General features: G+C 41.3%; 1 protein-coding gene across 1 annotated transcript; it reads right to left on the bottom strand.

The window, feature by feature from the left end:
- Window positions 1–3,830: 3,830 nt before the first annotated feature.
- LOC126266813 (uncharacterized PE-PGRS family protein PE_PGRS54-like) lies at window positions 3,831–17,364 on the bottom strand. Its single transcript, XM_049971368.1, has 2 exons — window positions 17,290–17,364; window positions 3,831–6,731 (listed from the first exon to the last, which is right to left on the bottom strand). The coding sequence occupies exons 1-2, from the start codon at window positions 17,329–17,331 to the stop codon at window positions 4,593–4,595; spliced, it is 2,181 nt and encodes a 726-aa protein (XP_049827325.1). The 5' UTR covers window positions 17,332–17,364; the 3' UTR covers window positions 3,831–4,592.
- Between the last annotated feature and the right edge of the window lie 2,165 nt (window positions 17,365–19,529).

Below are 19,529 nucleotides of genomic sequence, written 5' to 3' on the forward strand. Positions count from 1 at the left end.
CCTGCGATGCAACTTGCGCCCCGGTTAGGGAAGGTCTGCGCTGATAAGAGTCTGTGTCTTCCTTGAAGGTACTGGCTCACCTAATTCGGGGAACCAAAGTCTGAATGGCTGGACGACTGTTTAAACCAAGTGTGAGTGCGGTAGCTTGAGCACAACTAAAGAAGAAGATTATAGCAATTCTGGAACTGACCAGAAATTTGCTATTAAATTATGTGAGGATCTCTTACTGGTGTTTGTGCCAAATGAGAAAACTTTCTTTGGCGACTGATCTGATAATTTAAAGCAGAAAGAAATGACAATGTCAGAAATTTCCAGCCAACCGGTTGTAAACAGAATTTAAAATTCTTTAACTAATTTTCAACGCCAGCTAGGGGCGCCTTCTTCAGAAGAAACTGTTACCTTACCAAACAATATCACAGGAAGGTACATTAATAGCAGCATTAGAACAGACACCTAGTTTTTACAAATTAAATTGCATAAAATACTCACATGTGGTTAAAAGGAAACTTGAGCGACATCGCTCTAGTCAAAACATTAAAACCACAATTAAAACATTTTCCACCTGAATACATGACAGATACAGTAAAAATTTTAAAACAATCTGTAAATAAGCCACTAAGGGCACTACAGTGGTAAAGGACACGAGTGAGTAACAGCGACTGCGTGATCGGGCCTTAGCAAATGACGACGTGAACATGATACAGCTCGCGCCATCTAGTAGCAGGATTTACCAAGACTTAACAACATCTATACGAAATTAATATAATAATGATTGACAAATTAACAGGATCTAAATCATAAAAACAAGGGAGAGGAAAACAGCATTTAAAGGCCTAACAGGGAAGCGGATAACCAACATTAGCTATCACACATCTTTAAGTAACGGCTTTAAGCCATTGAAAAAAAATATTTTATTACACGACTGCAGTTGTTCATTTAATGTGAGGCCGTCATTCAGAGAAAGATGTTTCAAGATCTATTAACTCTTCCAAAATGTTTTATTTTTATTACAAACCTTTGAGCTTCTGTGGAGTAAGAAGCATAACCGAAATTAATGCTTGTCAGCTTACAGAATACATTTTACTCGAAAAAAATTTAATTGTGGGCACATTTGTACAGATCTGTCAATGAGAAATAACGACAACAAATGACAGGAGTTGTATGGGCACAAAATATATAGCATATCAGAGTAATTACAGAAAATCCCATTTTAAGTACCCACATGGAAATGGAAATGACATGTGGCTAGGGCCTCCCGTCAGGTAGACCGTTCGCGTGGTCATATCCTCCAACGCTACAAGCAACGGATACAAATATTTTTCTTCCTGTGGCTTCAACCACAATAGGGCCATGAAAATGTGTATGTGATCTGCTGATTCTAGTGAAACTTATATTATACGAGGTGCATTCAAGTTCTAAGGCCTCCGATTTTTTTTCTCCGGACTAGAAAGAGATAGAAACATGCGCATTGTTTTAAAATGAGTCCGCGTTCATTGTCAATACGTCCCAGAGATGGAAGATGAGAACTGTTTTAAATACTTAAAATGGCGACGTTTTCCTTACTTGAACAGCGTGCAATCATTCGTTTTCTGAATTTGCGTGGTGTGAAACCAATTGAAATTCATCGGCAGTTGAAGGAGACATGTGGTGATGGATTATGGATGTGTCGAAAGTGCTTTCGTGGGTGCGACAGTTTAATGAAGGCAGAACATCGTGTGACAACAAACAGAAACAACCTCGGGCTCGCACAAGCCGGTCTGACGACATGATCGAGAAAGTGAAGAGAATTGTTTTGGGGATCGCCGAATGACTGTTGAACAGATCGCGTCCAGAGTTGGCAATTCAGTGGGTTCTGTACACAAAATCCTGCACGACGACCTGAAAATGCGAAAAGTGTCATCCAAGTGGGTGCCACGAATGCTGACGGACGACTACATGGCCGCCCGTGTGGCATGTTGCCAAGCAATGTTGACGCGCAACGACAGCATGAATGGGACTTTCTTTTCGTCGGTTGTGACAATGGATGAGACTTGGATGCCATTTTTCAATCCAGGAACAAAGCGCCAGTCAGCTCAGTGAAAGCACACATATTCACCGCCACCAAAAAAATTTCGGGTAACCGCCAGTGCTGAAAAAATGATAGTGTCCATGTTCTGGGACAGCGAGGGCGTAATCCTTACCTATTTGGTTCCAAAGGGCACTACGGTAACAGGTGCATCCTACGAAAATGTTTTGATGAACAAATTCCTTCCTGCACTGCAACAAAAACGTCCGGGAAGGGCTGCGTGTGTGCTGTTTCACCAAGACAACGCACCCGCACAGCGAGCTAACGTTACGCAACAGTTTCTTCGTGATAACAACATTGAAGTGATTCCTCGTGCTCCCTACTCACCTGACCTGGCTCCTAGTGACTTTTGGTTTTTTCCAACAATGAAAGACACTCTCCGTGGCCGCACATTCACCAGCCGTGCTGCTATTGCCTCAGCGATTTTCCAGTGGTCATAACAGACTCCTATAGAAGCCTTCGCCGCTGCCATGGAATCATGGCGTCAGTGTTGTGAAAAATGTGTACGTCTGCAGGGCGATTACGTTGAGAAGTAACGCCAGTTTCATGTATTTCGGGTGTGCAGTTAATTAGAAAAAAAAATCAGAGGCCTTCGAACTTGAATGCACCTCGTAATGAAAACAAAAATTGTTATACTTACGGAACACCTATCTTCTGCGTGAGTCCTCAAATAAACCCATGTTTGCACCACAAATCCTCTTACAACTCATATTTAAATTTTATTTTAATTTATTTCGTGCCGTATGTGAGTCGTCTATAATTCTCAAAGATATGTGTGAATGTGAATAATTGTAAGGGACTTTAAAAGACTTACATGTAGCCATACTATCGGTCAGGTTTATTACAAAACTATTATTTAATGGGTACCCAGCGATGGTTATTGGTAGTAGAAGGCCTGAAGCATCTAATTTTACCAGGAAAAAACAAAGGAAACATAAATAACAACTTGAATGCAGAACACTGACGGAGTGAAATATAGTGATGATTTGTACCTTGTTATTCAGACGAGCTAAACAGAACTTGTGCTTCTAAAATACGCAGTCCCGAAATGCCACAAAGTTAATATCTGTCTGTTCACGAAACTATCTGATATTGACAAAATGAAAGATCCGAAAAAATTATGTGATGGCTGGAAGCACTAACAAACTCTTCTGAGTATTCATGAGCAGAATGAAAACGAAGAGACGACCAATTCTATTTTAGTTCAAGTGACTGCGTAAATGGACACTTGAAACCCAGATGTCAAATTTGTCTTTAATACGCACACACGCATTAGATATACATTACTGAGAGTACACAGGGGGAGAAGTAGATCCTCTGTAGCAGCTACTGCAGCTTATCTGATGAAATATGTTAGTCGGGGAAACTAACAAGAAACGTGATCAGTGTGACCGCTGCCTTGGATCGAGGAATCTGTATTACGTCTACGAAAACTGTCGTATACCCAAAGTTCTGTAAGTTTCTTTGTCTTAAATGTGAGGACACTGTCTACTAATATTATTCATCTTCCTAATACTTACGCGTGCAAAAGCTGATCGGAGTGGAGTTAAGGTTTCTCGTCCTTCAAGTGAGATTGTGGAGTATCTTTACTGTTATTCGGTAAAACTGATACTAAGATACAAAGTTTTCTGTTAAAATCATAATATATTTGTGACAAGTAATTCCAAATAATTTTTCATTGTATGGGAAGACAGTATATGTTATTGAAAAACATCCTATGGTTATTTCAGCTTACTGGCAGAAATACAATGTTGAAACATCAAACAACGTTTGATCCAAACGTTTTAATAAATTAATTACATTCGTACACGTATTCATAGTTACTATTTGCCTTTAGCTAATGTGAAGGCATTACAGTTTGTTATCACAGTGACTGATGTATACTACAAGATAACTAGTCAGTTATCAGTCGTGTTCTCTCTAGTCCTCGTATTCAGCACTGTAGGTCAAGAATCGGATTAAACATCTCTACTTCATCACTCTCATCTGCCAGAAATATTCGTAATCAGACCTAAGAACTTTTCCCGTACATCTGATTTTCATATCGAATTGTTCTTACTCATCCTTTTCACGTTCCATCGCTAGTGTGCCACAGCAATTATACAGCAGGAACATCTATAAAAAAATGAGAGTCATAAATGTCCATGAACTCTGCCTTTGACAGTTACCGTCTGGCTCGTGATGCGTCTAAGAAAATCATGTTCTATAAGTGGCAGATACACAAGCTCGACGATCCGTGACCAACGCCCACACAGTACGTCACGTAAACCACAGGCATAGCTATAAAATTTTCGCTGAGAATACAGTGCAAAGCCACTGTATTATACATTCCTTTAAGAAGTTACAGCTAAAAATATTGTCTTGGAAACAACGGATGCTGATGTGAAGGAAGAACAAACGGGCTTTTGCACTACTTGCCTAGTAGGTTGTTGTGTCAACAGTAAAGCACATAATTCCAATGGTGAGCGATGTTTCGATCGAGTCATGGCATATCCTGCTTCAGACAACAGCGGAATTGGCGAGTAAATCACACTTGCGTTTTGGAACTCGAGTCGAAAACTTTTGCGGAAGAAGATGCTTGCACCTTGCCGTCTGGTCCGAGACCAGCAAAAGCTTCAGCCACCGCTACTGTGGAATCCGGAAACTTAATGAGTAATGGTCGAATAAGTTCCGCGATGTTCGTGTTATTTGTATCTGTGCCACTGGCAACACTGCTTCCACTGGCACTGCCATTCCCCATGACACTGCCCGTGTTTCCTAAGATCGCACCGGCCCTCTCCCTCCCGTTTCCGCCAGAGGCTCCAACGCCTGCGATACCTGCCTTGCTGCTCTCTCCAGCGCCACCGCCGATGTGGCTTCCACTGGCGTTTCCAGCACTACTACCGTTGCTTCCGTCTGCAGCGCCGATATTATCTGCATTTCCGTGAGAAGTAACATGTGCACCAGGAGCTTTAAAGCTGCCGTTGAATGGGCCAGAATCTCCCTCTTTAATGGCGCTACTTCCAAGGTTGCTCTCTCCCAAACCGCCATCTCCAACACTACTATTTTTTATGTATAAGTTATCCAAATTCCCTGTGCTCTCCACAATTCCAGGTGGCGGAAAAACAGTAGTACCTATGACACTGTTTTTCCCAGATTCACTGCCATTTGCCCCACTGCTTTGAGTCATACTACTTCCAGACTCTTTATGTTCAGCACTATAACCTTCTGTGACAACATCAGCAGATGCTGCTTCACTCTCCCCAATGTTAGGCACTCCATTGCCTATGTTACTTTCTTCCAGTGCGCTACCTCCAGACCACTCTCCCACAGATGTCCCTCCACTTTCAGTTCCGTTCTGTGCACCTCCATTTTGTAGTATACTGCCTACTCCACTAGAGTCATATTGCCCTAAACCACCGCCTAACATACTGCTACCAAACGCCTCTTCTCCTATATTACCAGATCCAGTGCTGTCGACAAGTTTGTTAGCTCCAGCGTTATTGTTTGTTACACTACTGCCAGTAACTTCTCCAAGACCATATCCGATACCTTCTTCCCTAGTGTTACTAGAACCGCTGTTGTGTTCCACCCCTGTTGGTCCCGTCTGAGTTTTACTGGCTCCGAGTATCTCGACCCCAGTGCCCTGGTCCCCTGTTAGGTTGCCACTATCAATGTAAGTAACGCCAACAGCATCTCCGAGATTACCTGCAGTGAAATTTTTAGGTTCGGTATCTGTGCTGGCTTTCTTCTTGGTGGCACTTCCTAGGTCGGTGTCCATAGCTGTACTGCTCAGTTCACTAGCTCCAGTAGAGTCACCTGAAATGCCACCTCCCCATGTACCATACCGTGTAGTTTGCTGTTCCACACTAGACACAGGGTTTCCTCCTCCACTGGTCTGTTGTGTAGCAAAGGTGTCAGTAATACCTAAAATGGGGTTCGCTTGTCCCTGCTCACTCAAAAACACTGGAACAGCGCTGGGAGGTAAGTAATCAACTAAATCAGGATCTATACCGTATGCACTATAAGGATCCTCATCTGGCATGGACCCTGTATACCTGATCCCAGAACCCTCATTACCACTTGACAGCAAACCAGAGATCATATCATCTGTCAAGTAACCCCTCTTACCGTCACTACTATACCCTCCATATATGGGTTGCCATGCTTCATGATTCCACAGATCCTCATCTCGCAGATTATCTGCATCGTACGCCTGTGGTAACGTATCATGCACATGACCGTAGGGTATCCACACATTCTGCGAGATTCCTGAAGGAGGCGGCACTTCTACACCTTGTCCACTGAGATGATACAAATGAACATAAGTGTCACCTTCTGGAATTTCTTCATTCATCCATGTCGCACGCTCTCCGTCATCAGCACGGATAGGTTTCCAATACTGTCTATGCCTCTGAGTGTCCTGTGAGCCAATGTCCTTTAGCCATACGTTCCTTTGTGCGCTTGGCTGAAACCGTTGGGCGTATATTGTATCTTGTGGTCTCATCGAAGTTTTCCTACTCGCTTGGTCGCCAAGTTCCGAAACGTATGCTGAGGACCCGTAAAGATCGCTGCTGGGTCGTGGTGATGAGCCAAGGCGGTAGTGTGCTTCGCCGTAAAATGCATTGTGCCATCCACTGTTCGGCGCTGCAGCTACCAAGCTAACCACAGTTGTTGGCAGGAAAACCTGAAAAAAGACATATACCATAAGTACTTAAGAGCGCTGAATGGTGTTTCCAGTTACATATGCAGTTCATGTAGTGGTTCGACGTAGCTGAACCAAATGAAGTTTACATGCAGATTTTATACTGTCACTGTACAGGGCGTCCCAGGACAAATGTCAACATTCAGGGTGTAAGTAGGCTGTTTAGGTTTTTATGTTGGTAACACCACGTAGCGCTCTGTATGAAAATTACTGACTGTGCTGTGTGCAGTCTGTAGCTGGTTGGCATTGTTGAAATATTCGCTATTGTAGGGTTGGGCTGTTGGATCTGAACAGCGCATAGCGTTGCGTAGTTGGAGGTGAGGCGCCAACAGTGGTGGATGTGGAGAGAGAGATGGCAGAATTTTAAGAGCGGACGATCTGGACGTGTGTCCGCCAGAAAGAGTAAATTTCTAATACTAGATATCATGAACTGATATATATATATATATATATATATATATATATATATATATATATATATATATATATATGCTTTTGAACACTATTAAGGTAAATACATAGTTTGTTCTCTATCAAAATCTTTCATTTGCTAAACATACCTATCAGTGGTTAAGTGCCTTCAGTAGTTAGAAACTTTTATTTAGCTAGCAGTATTGGCTCTAGCTGTACTGCAGTAGTTCGAGTAACCAAGATTTTTGTGAAGTAAGTGATTCATGAAAGGTAGAGGTTACTGTTTGTCAGTTTAGTATTGATCAGAATAAGTAGAGAGTAATGTCTGGGTACGTTCAGTTTTGCTCAGCTGTTTGAAAATCAAATAACGTAGAGGTTTATCAGCACAGTAATTCATTAATTTTTCTAAGGGGACGTTTCAAGGGATATGACCAGTACGATCATTTGAAGCCAAAAAGTCTGGTAAACGTGCGCACTAAACTGCATACCTTAAGGGCTATGTGCATCTGTTCAGTAGAAGAGATGTCTTGCAGAGTAGCGAAAATGAGGAAGTGCTCTTAGGTCTGAAAGTACGCGCTTTAGAGCCTACTTTTACAGGACTACTACCACTCAAAATATAAAAAGCAAAGAACTCGCAGTAGAAGAGATTTCTTTCATAGTATCGAAGATGAAGTACTCAAAGCTCTTAAGGTGCGCATTTTAGCGCCTATGTTAACTGGGCTTGTTTGCTTCGAGTGATCGTTCCCATCGTGTCCCTCAATATTAACCATTCCTCCTGGAACACCCTATTATGTACTGTCCAGTATACATTACTGTTATTTGGTTTTTTTTTTTTTTTTTTTTTTTTTTTTTTTTTTTTTTTTTTTTTTTTTTTTTTTTTGCTCTGACATTGTAACCAATATTACGTATAGTACTATCATCCATTCCCTAGGCCACTGGACTATGTATAATGCGTAGTCGTACTTTATCGATATACACGTGTAGTGTTTTTGTTGTATCTTTGTTATACGTTAGAGCACTTGATTAGACTGCAGTCTGCACGTGGATGTATCGAGAGAATAAGTTGAGGTTTATGTACGGAATAGCACGATTTTGTAATGGTGGGGTGTGAAATATGCACTTTAGATTTATTGTACGTATTTTCCTTCATGTATTATGAACTTATTAGATAAGGATCATATTAATGTTTATGTGTGGTTCACATGTGTACTAATGAACTAATTTACATTTCAGAATGCATAGAGACAATCTAGACTAAGTACTACACTGAATCCTATGTCGGATTCACGACGCTACCATTTGGTATGTTTTTCAGATTTTGTATCTGTTATACAAGCTATATGTTTTACTGTTTTTGTGCTTGATACGTTTTGTAGCTTGCTTAATATGATTATGCAGACGAAATAGGTCAGTAGCAAATAAATTAAAACCATACAGCCCGTATCGAAAAGCATTTTCTTCTGAAAAACATATAGAAAAGTTCAGCTTGGCACGTATCGGATGCGCTATTTTGCTGTGTAAAAATTACCCACTCAAAAAAATCGCTTAACTTCGTTACATCCTGTGAACAGCAAGCATCTTGGTGTTGTTACCTGAGGCTTTCCCGACGGACTAGTTATAAAAACGGTTCTCGCGCGAAACGTCAGATATCATTGTGAGATCCCTACAATATTTCAATCGACGCAACTGACGTAGGGCTTCAGCTACAATGAACACACGGCAGAGCTAGGTGGCTCCAGTGAAAGCTGCAGCACTGTGATCGTCAGTTGCGCCGACGAAATATTGTGGCGATTTCACAATGATATCCGATTTTTCGCCCGAGAACTACTTTAATGTCTTAGAAGTCTTTAAAATACCGTTAGTCGTTTTACGTCGAGATGCTTTCATCCTCTTGACACTATTTCAAGTCCGCCTATAGGAACCGTTAAAAACTGACATTCGGAAAGGTTATAAGTGCTATAGACTAAAGTAAACTTTCCAGGAGCATAATTGGAACAACTCGAACTGAGATTGAACCATTTGCAAATTATTTTACGTTTTAAAATTATTGTATGTTTTCATTCACTGTTAGCAGTAGACGAGGCACATTTATTCCCTCGTGAGGCTAAAAAGAAGTTGTACAGATTTGATAAGCAATAATACAAAAGTGATCGGTACACATCTAATTAAAAACCTATAGCACCACAAAAAATTTAAAAAAGCCATTACAACAACACGTTCGCTGTGTGACATTTGGACGTTTGTGTTATTTACTTACGAAAAGTAATTTTCCTCCCTTTACTGTAACCCGTTTATCAAAAGAATAAACCTGATGTAAACATTGCACTATGTGTGATTCCGCGTTTGCTAGAACCTCATTGGATTTCCGTTTGACGCGGGACTGCAGCTAAGCTGTCTTGAGTACTGTCAAGTGCGAAAATAATGGTACGTTTTGTGCTGTGCGTTCCGCGCACATAGACTTAGCGATAATACTGGATACAACCTTACCAGAGCATTTAACTTGGACAGCACCGCGCCCGGTTAGATGGTACAGCTAGCCTGCAGTGATGTGGCCAGCTGCAGTTCATACCAAAAAAAGAGACGAGCAGAGGAGCAATACAGCATCGAATGTCATTTCATTTTTAAGTAGAACGAAATAATACATTGCAAAACTCCCACAACACGCTCGTTAGACGACTAGACGAAAACCGCAACACGTTATCGTTTCTAGCTAACTAGTTAATTAAGCTAAGAAGCTAATTAAAAACAAGAATGACGAAATTTCTTGACTTAACCACAGGGTAGTTTTTCTACATAAGCTGTGCGTAACGTAAGATAGTATTGAAGGATTTCACAGTATAGTTAAATATTGAAGCCACTGAAGGTATTACTTACAGTCAGTCGTTTGGCAATCTCTTAGCTCCTTCCCTATCCGAATCCGAGAAATACATTTCACTTCTGGAAGGGTCACCTGCTACGCTGATAACGAGCCTATAAACAACGGAATCCACGAAGCCAATCGGGCGCAGAATTTTCTCTTCTTTGATGACGATCCGTTCTGTATCCCGCCAGCGTTCGGCAGTGACGTGTGAAAATGCTGCGTGCTTTAGTTCCAGTACGTCTGGCAGCTTATCAGTCTTGTTACTTCTCGGGCCAAATCCCGCCGCTTGGCTGCAGATCAGTTCTGTTGCGTTCATATTGTAATGGTACAGTAGCAAATGTAAAAATACAGCATTCGTATGATGCGCTCATGCTGTGAAAATGATTGTTTCTCATGTTTCTTCGATATGTATTTACCGCTATGGTATAAAACAATGGGCATAGTCGAAATAAACACGATTTGGTTTTTCATTTTTGCTTTAAAAAATTAAATTGTTATGTTTTCTTAATTTAAACAACTTCTATGAACAGTCTTTCATAAAACATCGATAATTAAGAATTTGTATTTGCAAAGGAAACAGGAATTTCGCTTCCAGTATGCAATTAGTAACAAGAAGACGTGCATTATTGACAAAAAATGATTATGAGTTCTATAATAACAAGATGTAGGTATTTCAAATTGAACGAGGGAAAAAAATGATGCGAGAGAGATCTGAAGCAATGGATGAATAACGACAGTTTGTTTCCTCGCCATAACGCTACCAACTGCTCTACACGTTTATTGCAAAACACCCGGTCGCCTGCATTATATACATATCTGGGAAAACATACAACCGATTATCTCCGTAAATTTATGAAAAACATTAAGAACAGCCTGTTTCCCGGCACTTTTTAACCATGTTTCACGCGCATGTTTCACTACGGAACAAAAAGCAGCTTCAATCATTTTTATTCTGTGCATTCACAGCGCGACAATCAGAGTACAACGCTGCAGAGGCTATGACTGTAGCTAAAGCGTGACTAAAACAACTTAGATGGATGTTAATACATTTGAATCTCTTAAAGTTTCATGCAACGTAACTTAGTAATATCTAATACATAAGTAGGACCTACTTCCAAGAGCGGAACAGCATCAGTGTACATGTCCTGCGGCTTCTGACTAATCATCGCATTTTTGTTTGTTTACATCAGGTTTATTATTATGATGAGCGGATTGTGGTATCGATTTGCATCTGTGGCAGCAACAGGTATTCACCGTTGCAGTTACTAACAAAGAAAAGCGTGAAAACAGAGCAAATAACTGTAATTTCAGCGTTTCAGACTTCGCTCAAAATGTAAAGAGGCAGCGCTATCAATAAGTCATGTGACTATTTCGATTTGGTCTTGGCGACATGAGCAGTATGCTATGCTCACTCCATAGTTCATAGATATTCCTACTCCATGAAGATTCTATGAATTACGAGGCAAAGTTAAAAAGTAAAGAGATTTTTGAGAAAAGGAATATTTATTCTAATGACAGAAGTCTGAAACATACATTATTTTTCTACATAACGTCCCTGCGCTTCAACTCTCTTTGTCCAATACTTCACAAGTTTTTTAATTACGTCGGAAAAAGTCTTTTGGTTGCACCTATACGCAATCATGCACCGCATCAGTGACTTCTGCATCGGTTGCAATCCTTCTTCCGCTGAGTACTTCCTTCATGGCCCAAACGCATGGAAATCGCTTGGAACCATATCTGGAGGGCGAGTGTTCCAACAATTCGAATACCCAACTCCTTCATTGTTTCCGCCGTCCCTTTGGCAGAATGTGGCTGAGCGTTATCTTGCTGCAGGATGACACTTTAGCCGGCCGCTGTGACAAAGCGGTTCTGGGCGCTTCAGTCCAGAACCGCGCGACCGCTGCGGTCGCAGGTTCGAATCCTGCCTTGGGATGTGTGTGACGTCCTTAGGTTAGTTAGGTTTAAGTAGTGCTAAGTTCTAGGGGACTCATGACCTAAAGTCCCATAGTCCTCAGAGCCATTTGAACCCTTTTTCATGGAACTTTTTCGCAGTTTTCCGCGACGCTTGGATCTGATGCGGGTTTCAGTTTAGTTCGCAACACGTCACAGTAGTTCTGACTGTTCACATTTTCTCCTCTTGGGGTGAAATGAACGGCGACCACACAGAATAGTGTTAACATAATCTTACCAGCTGATGTTTGACTTTTAAACTATGCTCGCAGCCTTACTTTCCGGTTCGTGACGATGCACCCACGTTTGGTCTAAAGTACTATTTTAGGTGGACAATATCTTCTTATTAGTGCAATTCCCTTTCATCTTCTCTCTAAATTGAATCATCGTCAATTCTGAGCTGTAGCCCATAGAACATATTAGCTGTGAAGTCAATGAACATAAATGGCCCAGACAAACAACAGACGCGTGGGGTCGGCATTCGCGCAAAGCCGAGGAGGATAGGCGCTGCGCTGTAGGTTGTTGTTGTTGTTGTCTTCAGTCCTGAGACTGGTTTGATGCAGCTCTCCATGCTACTCTATCCTGTGCAAGCTGCTTCATCTCCCAGTACCTACTGCAACCTACATCCTTCTGAATCTGCTAGTGTACTTATCTCTCGGTCTCCCTCTACGATTTTTACCCTCCACGCTGCCCTCCAACGCTAAATTTGTGATCCCTTGATGCCTCAAAACATGTCCTACCAACCGATCCCTTCTTCTAGTCAAGTTGTGTGGGTGTCGACATCAAACCGCGCCCCTCTGCACAACAATGATAAGTTACGTGCAATGTCGGAACACTAAAGGGGATGCGCATTGTTTGGACGGCATTTCTCGTTTTCCATTGTTATTGACACACAAGCACGCACACACTTGAACACTGCTGGGCACCTACAAAGACTCTGCTCCATTCTCCGCAGATCTAAGCTGTTCTGCACCAATCCGAGCGGCGCTGAGCTGCGTTTCACATCCGATGTCGACTCTTCTTTAGATGGTCACATCGCGTGATATGATGATATCGTCTGAAAACAATTCCCTTCTTCGGCACGTTGATGATGTATCCTTTAACCTTCGGGCGCTCGCGTGGGCGGCATGTACACCGCCTAACTATTTACGCGCTTGATTCTCAGGAAATCCCTGTTTATCGGCTCAGTTTATGGCGCGTGACCTTGATAAATTGGAAATTTGTGGTAAGGTCTTATGGTACAAAACTGCTGAGGTCATCGGTCCCTAAGTCTACACACTCCTTAATCTAACTTAAACTAACTTACGCTACGAAGAACACACACACGCATGCCCGAGGGAGGACTCGAACCTCCGACGGGGGGAGCCGCACGGACCGTGACAAGGCGCCCAAGACCGAGCGGCTCCCGCGCGCGGCGTGACCTGCGTACTGACTGATTTGCTCTCTAGTTCGATGTAATAATGTATGGGTATTCGAAAACGAAAACCAATTCGTGGTGGAATAAATACCGCCTCTTGAGAGCTAACGTTGCTTCAAATTGAGCGAGCGCCTGAAGGTTAATAATACAACGAAACCTGACTCCTATCTGTAAACTAATCTTTAGGGTAAGAAATGAGTTGAATAAAAATATTTCTCGCTTCTTTACACCGGTACTGCAGTCTCCAAAAATCCAACCACAAAATCGAATGTCGGCTCTTGATCTGACCCGCTGCTATGATATTATTACATTAGACCTATTTATTATTTCAAGTCATTGTCGTGCCTTTCATTTGTGCGTTTGCAGTTAGATTGTTAACAGCATTAATCGTTAGCCACTGCACTGCCGGTACTGTTACTGTTGTTCAGTTTTCTTTTCAGTGAAGTTATTGCGTTGTGGTGAACAGCTCTGTAGACTCCTCCGGTTCTACGTATTACTTTGCCTTTTTAAAGCCGGCATATCACATTTTTTAACTGTAAACTGTATAAACTATACTTGAAAATGTAATTTTTCAATCTGAAATGCACTATAGTAGATTATTTCAGCAAATATAGTTCCGGGGTTTCAACTACAGAAGATGTTTCGTGTGGTTCGAAAAAACGTGAAGCTGATTTCCTTGTTGTATGGCAAATATAGTTCCGGGGTTTCAACTACAGAAGATGTTCCGTGTGGTTCGAAAAAACGTGAAGCTGATAACGGCCCAGACTTCGTATACGAATAGTGCCACCGGAACAGGTATTGTTGAAAATAAAAGCTAATGATGTGAAGTAATTCCTTGTTGTATGGGTTCCCAAAACATATCTAATCATTCTGTTCGTTGGAACGACGTTACATGGAGAGAGTTTAAGACGAAATTGAGTGGTTATTGTGTAGGAAATGCAAGTTGGGTAGCTGAGTGTGCAAAGACGTGCAGAACATTGGAGTGAGTAAATAACAGGGAATGTACATTTCTAAAGAACGGAGTAGTATTTCCGTGGGTCCACATTGTGGGAGTAAAGAGTTAACATCACTGGGAAAATAAATTCATAAAAATAGGAATTCTGAAGGCCATGTAACTGCATTCAGACAACGAAAAAAAAGACAAGATAATGTTCCACAAAACCTAGTAGCTGAACAGCACAAAGACATTTTTGAAGGTACTAGGGAAGTGTAGATGGGTTGATCATATAACTAATGAGGAGGTATTGAATAGAATTGGGGAGAAGAGGAGTTTGTGCCACAACTTGACAAGAAAAAGGGACCGGTTGGTAGGACATGTTCTGAGGCATCAAGGGATCACAAATTTAGCATTGGAGGGCAGCGTGGAGGGTAAAAATCGTAGAGGGAGACCAAGAGATGAATACACTAAGCAGATTCAGAAGGATGTAGGTTGCAGTAAGTACTGGGAGATGAAGAAGCTTGCACAGGATAGAGTAGCATGGAGAGGTGCATCAAACCAGTCTCAGGACTGAAGACAACAACAACAACAACAACAACAGGGAAGTGTTTCACACAGCATATTTTGTTGCAAAAATAACGAACTTTCACAATCTTGTGGATTTGAAAATTTGAAATCGTCTCAACATGGGCAAAGCACTGCATAGTAAACTCAGTTGTGCCAACATTATAGACTGCACTGCGGACGCTATGAGGACGAAGCTCTGTTCGTTCATAATATCGAAGAATTTCAAGGTCTCCGTAATCATTAATGTATCACATCTGTTGCTCCATAGTCAGTTTACTAGTGTATTTAATGTATGAAATCAATGATGATTGTGTAAATACCTTCTTCTTGGATATTATTGAACTTAAATGAACAGATGCAGAAACAATAGAAGCAGAACTTCTAAAATGTCTCTCGAAGTATGATTTTTCTTCAAGTTATTTGAATGACAAATTGACTGGAGGATGCAGTGATGATGCTAGAGTAATGCTAAGTAAGAATTCAGGTGTTTTAGAACGACTTAAGAACAAGTAAAACAAACTATTCAAATGGCATTGTTTCTATCACCGAAATGAATTAGGGGTTGCTGATGCAGTGAAGAGGTTCCTGGTGTGAATCATATCATTTCTTTTAACAGGCTATATTCGTTGTACCATCAGTCCCCAACGAATCAGCATGAACTGTCAGCAGTTGCACAAAAGTTAGATGCAGAACTTAAGAATATCGTATCTAAAGTATTCTCAATGCATTGAGTAGCCTCAAGCTTTAGAGCAGTGCAAACAGAGTGGAAGGCCTTCCAGGCTCTGAATGTTCATTTCAATAGATGATAGAACGACATGACTAGAAAATCAATTGTAAGGGAAGAGTTCAAGGGACTGCGGAAAACACCTCCAAGCCCTGAGTTTGTGAACAATATTGCACTGTTTTCTGATGTTGAAGAGATTGGTATCCTCTCGCAGTACCTCCAAAAGGACAGTGTTAATATTCCCTCATTATACAGGGCAATTGCGAGGTCAATGAGAGCTCGCAAGAAGAAAACAGAGAAAGCTATTAACGAATAGTGCTTCAAAGATGTTTCACTGGTTCCCAGAAGAGAACTGAGCATAATGGCTCCCCAAATTAATAGGAACCAGTGCTCTTAGAGCCCGACAATTTGAGGCAAAGACAGATTTCGAAAGACATTGAAGAATTCAAATCCTTGATGAAATGAATCGATATTTTGGACAGTAGAATGACATTGTGAGCCCAAGAATAGAAGGGGAAGGCAATCTAAGAAAAGTGTGTGACCGTTTTCTTCTTTCTTAGACTAATGTAAGAGAAGGTTTCAGAGATTATATAGACAACAGTGGAGAGAAAATTCCTAAGGCCGGCCGCAGTGGCCGAGAAGTTCTAGGCGCTTCAGTCTGAAACAGCGCGACCGTACGGTCGCAGGTTCGAATCCTGCCTTGGTCATGGATGTGTGTGATGTCCTTAGGTTAGTTGGGTTTATGTAGTTCTAAGTTCTAGGGGACTGATGACCTCAGATGTTAAGTCCCATAGTGCTCAGAGCCATTTGAACCATTCCTGAAACCTGACACCAGTTTTTGTTAGTGCTGACACACTCCCTGTGAGCGCTTCGGACTGTGAAAGAGGCTTCAGCACAATGAACTTAACTATGACAACAAGGCGGAATTCGCTTTCTGTTTGCCATCTCTCAGTCTTAATTGTAGGTCTCCGCTACATCTCTGGAACCCCGAGGATTAAGTCAAAGTATGGATCAAAAGCCGAAGGCATACCGAGGACAACGAATGCAAGAAGGCTGATTTACACAAGCAGAAATCTGACCGGTACTCCAACATATGGGATCTTTTTTAGGTGAGTCCACGCACTATTTTTGTTGGGAATGCAGCACTGATGACGTATGTAAAGTACTGACGATTTCGTCGACTGTGATTCGTCTGTTTTCCATCACCATACCTAGAACGACTTCCAAATTGTCGTCAGTTGTTGACGTCGATATTCTGCCCGATCTTTCCTCATCACATAGAGAAGTTCCTCCCTGTCTGAAGCGCTCAAACCTTTTGTGCATCTTGCTTCGTGATAAACAGCTGTCACCATGCTGCGCTTGCAGTCGACTAACATTTGCCGCAGGTTTAACACCTTCCGCAAACAAAAAGCGAATCACTGCTCTAAGTTCCTCCTTGGTGCGGGTCGACAATTGAGCTGCCATGTTTCACTGTCTGCTACAATATAACGACTAACGCGGGAATAAGTGTGGCACGTTCCATAGAATTGTTGCAAACGACAAAATTTCAGCCCTGGATATTAGCAGTGCTGACCAAGTCCTGCGGCGAGAAATTGCAGAAGTCCCTTTACTTTTTGACTTATCCTCGTACATACTATTCTAAAGGAAGAATGTGTGATAAGAAGCATTACTTACCAAGATTATAGACTTCATACTGGGCGAGCACCGTATCTGCATACAATGTAGAATGGAAAAGAAGCGTGTGCCGTTGTCTTCTTATACGACATCGCTTAGCCAAGACCTGTGTCACTCTCGTAATGGCCCGCTGGAGCTGCCTATTGGAGATACACTTACATACGTCACGGCGCCTTTTATACGACAGAAGAATCAGATATTCATACGCGACACCGGGAGAAGCACAGCGTGAAGAAGCTAAGGCCATTAGCCGTAACTAAGCTTATGGCTCGCACTTCATAACATACGGTCTTCCGTGTGTGAATTCGTAATTGAGGAAGCTCACTTACAGTGCACACCTCACTTCATATGTCTAGAAAAGAGGAAATGTGAACACACGACGGGTAAAATTAGGTTACTACATCTTCATGATCATTTGCAGAAATACTCTCAGATAAATGTGTTACACTATAGTTGATGTGGGCACAAAATCATCAATACATGCGAATCCTGCAGCTGAGATCACAACTACCACTTGTAGGTAATCAACTTGCAAGTATTCTCTGCAGTTAGATTACTTTTCTTGTAACGAGGTGCAATGTGAGCTGTCAGATCTCAGACAGATTAAAAGAAAAGGAAAGATAAAACCGAAGGAAATTAGAAATCGTCGATAGCATGAAGGGCTGTGTAACTAATTTGTTCACTCTCTTTTCGTTACCATTATACCTTGACTAAATGTTTTTACGAATCTGTGTTGACAATTTAGATTTTTAATAAACTGTTGGCAGTCCATTTCCTCTTTTTATTTTTCATAAGGTGCTGTTTACATTTCTAAAGTTCCTCGTACACGATCAAACAATTTGTCAAACTTTACTATCTTTGCCAAATATTTGACCAACTATGGTGTTTGTCAAACACAGCGTGAGCCTGGCGTGTTTGAAGGAAATATTGATTAATCGAAAATTTGATAAAATGGCGGGTGTTGTTTGGGTAGATCTTTCGTCGCAAATGTATAGTGAAAAAGAGTTTTATTATACTTTATCTCACTGTGTCTTGAGTTTCCACAACTATGTAAACTACGATCAAGGATGAAAACAGATTAGCACTGGAAAGTACCAAAATGATAGATGTCGCACATTTCCCAGCCGTATATTAAGCAGGAAGGGGTCAAGACGAAATCAAATTCTACGCAAAACATATAAGCCGGAGAACAATCAAATAAAAGAATGGATTTATCCAGTTCTTTCACGGATGTTGTGGGCTATATGATCACTCTTTGAGGTATCTTAATGAACTGTTATTAGAGGACCAAATAGAAGAAAATAAATTTTCGCGTACTTGTGTCTCCTTTTACAACATAAAGGCAAATTGACTCTAACCAAGTAATTAAAAGTTTCACTGTCCATTCCTAGATAGATGATATAATCATCACGTTCCGAGTGTAAAATTTCCTTTAACAGGTTTTCATGTGCATATTCATAGGCCTCCGGAGTAGACAACATTCCATTAGAACTACTGACGGAATGGGAGAGCCAGTCATGACAAAACTCTACCAGCTGGTGAGCAAGATGTATGAGACAGGCGAAATACCCTTAGACTTCAAGAAGAATATAATAATATCAATCCCAAAGAAAGCAGGTGCTGACAGATGTGAAAATTACCCAACTATCAGTTTAATAAGTCACAGCTGCAAAATACTAACGCGAATTCTTTACGGACGAATGGAAAAACTGGTAGATGCAGACCTCGGGGAGGATCAGTTTGGATTCCGTAGAAATGTTGGAACACGTGAGGCAATACTGACCTTACGACTTATCTTAGAAGAAAGATTAAGAAAAGGCAAACCTACGTTTCTAGCATTTGTAGACTTAGAGAAAGCTTTTGACAATGTTGACTGGAATACTCTCTTTCAAATTCTGATGGTGGCAGGGGAAAATACAGAGAGCGAAAGGCTATTTACAATTTGTACAGAAACCAGATGGCAGTCATAAGAGTCGAGAAGCATGAAAGGGAAGCAGTGGTTGGGAAAGGAGTGAGACAGGGTTGTAGCCTCTCCCCGATGTTATTCAATCTGTATATTGAGCAAGCAGTAAAGGAAACAAAAGAAAAATTTGGAATATGTATTAAAATTAATGAAGAAGAAGTAAAAACTTTAAGGTTCGCCGATGACATTGTAATTCTGTCAGAGACGGCAAAGGACTTGGAAGAGCAGTTGAACGGAATGGACAGTGTCTTGAAAGGAGGATATAAGATGAACATCA

This window comes from Schistocerca gregaria, chromosome 4 (genome assembly GCF_023897955.1).
Source record: "Schistocerca gregaria isolate iqSchGreg1 chromosome 4, iqSchGreg1.2, whole genome shotgun sequence".
Taxonomy (NCBI): domain Eukaryota; kingdom Metazoa; phylum Arthropoda; class Insecta; order Orthoptera; family Acrididae; genus Schistocerca; species Schistocerca gregaria.

Excerpts from the sequence above, each read along its gene's own strand:
- LOC126266813 (XM_049971368.1), bottom strand. The coding sequence starts at position 17,331 with ATGCAGATACGGTGCTCGCCCAGTATGAAGTCTATAATCTTG. Across the intron at positions 6,732-17,289 it reads GTATGAAGTCTATAATCTTG|GTTTTCCTGCCAACAACTGT; the intron begins GTAAGTAATGCT and ends GTCTTTTTTCAG.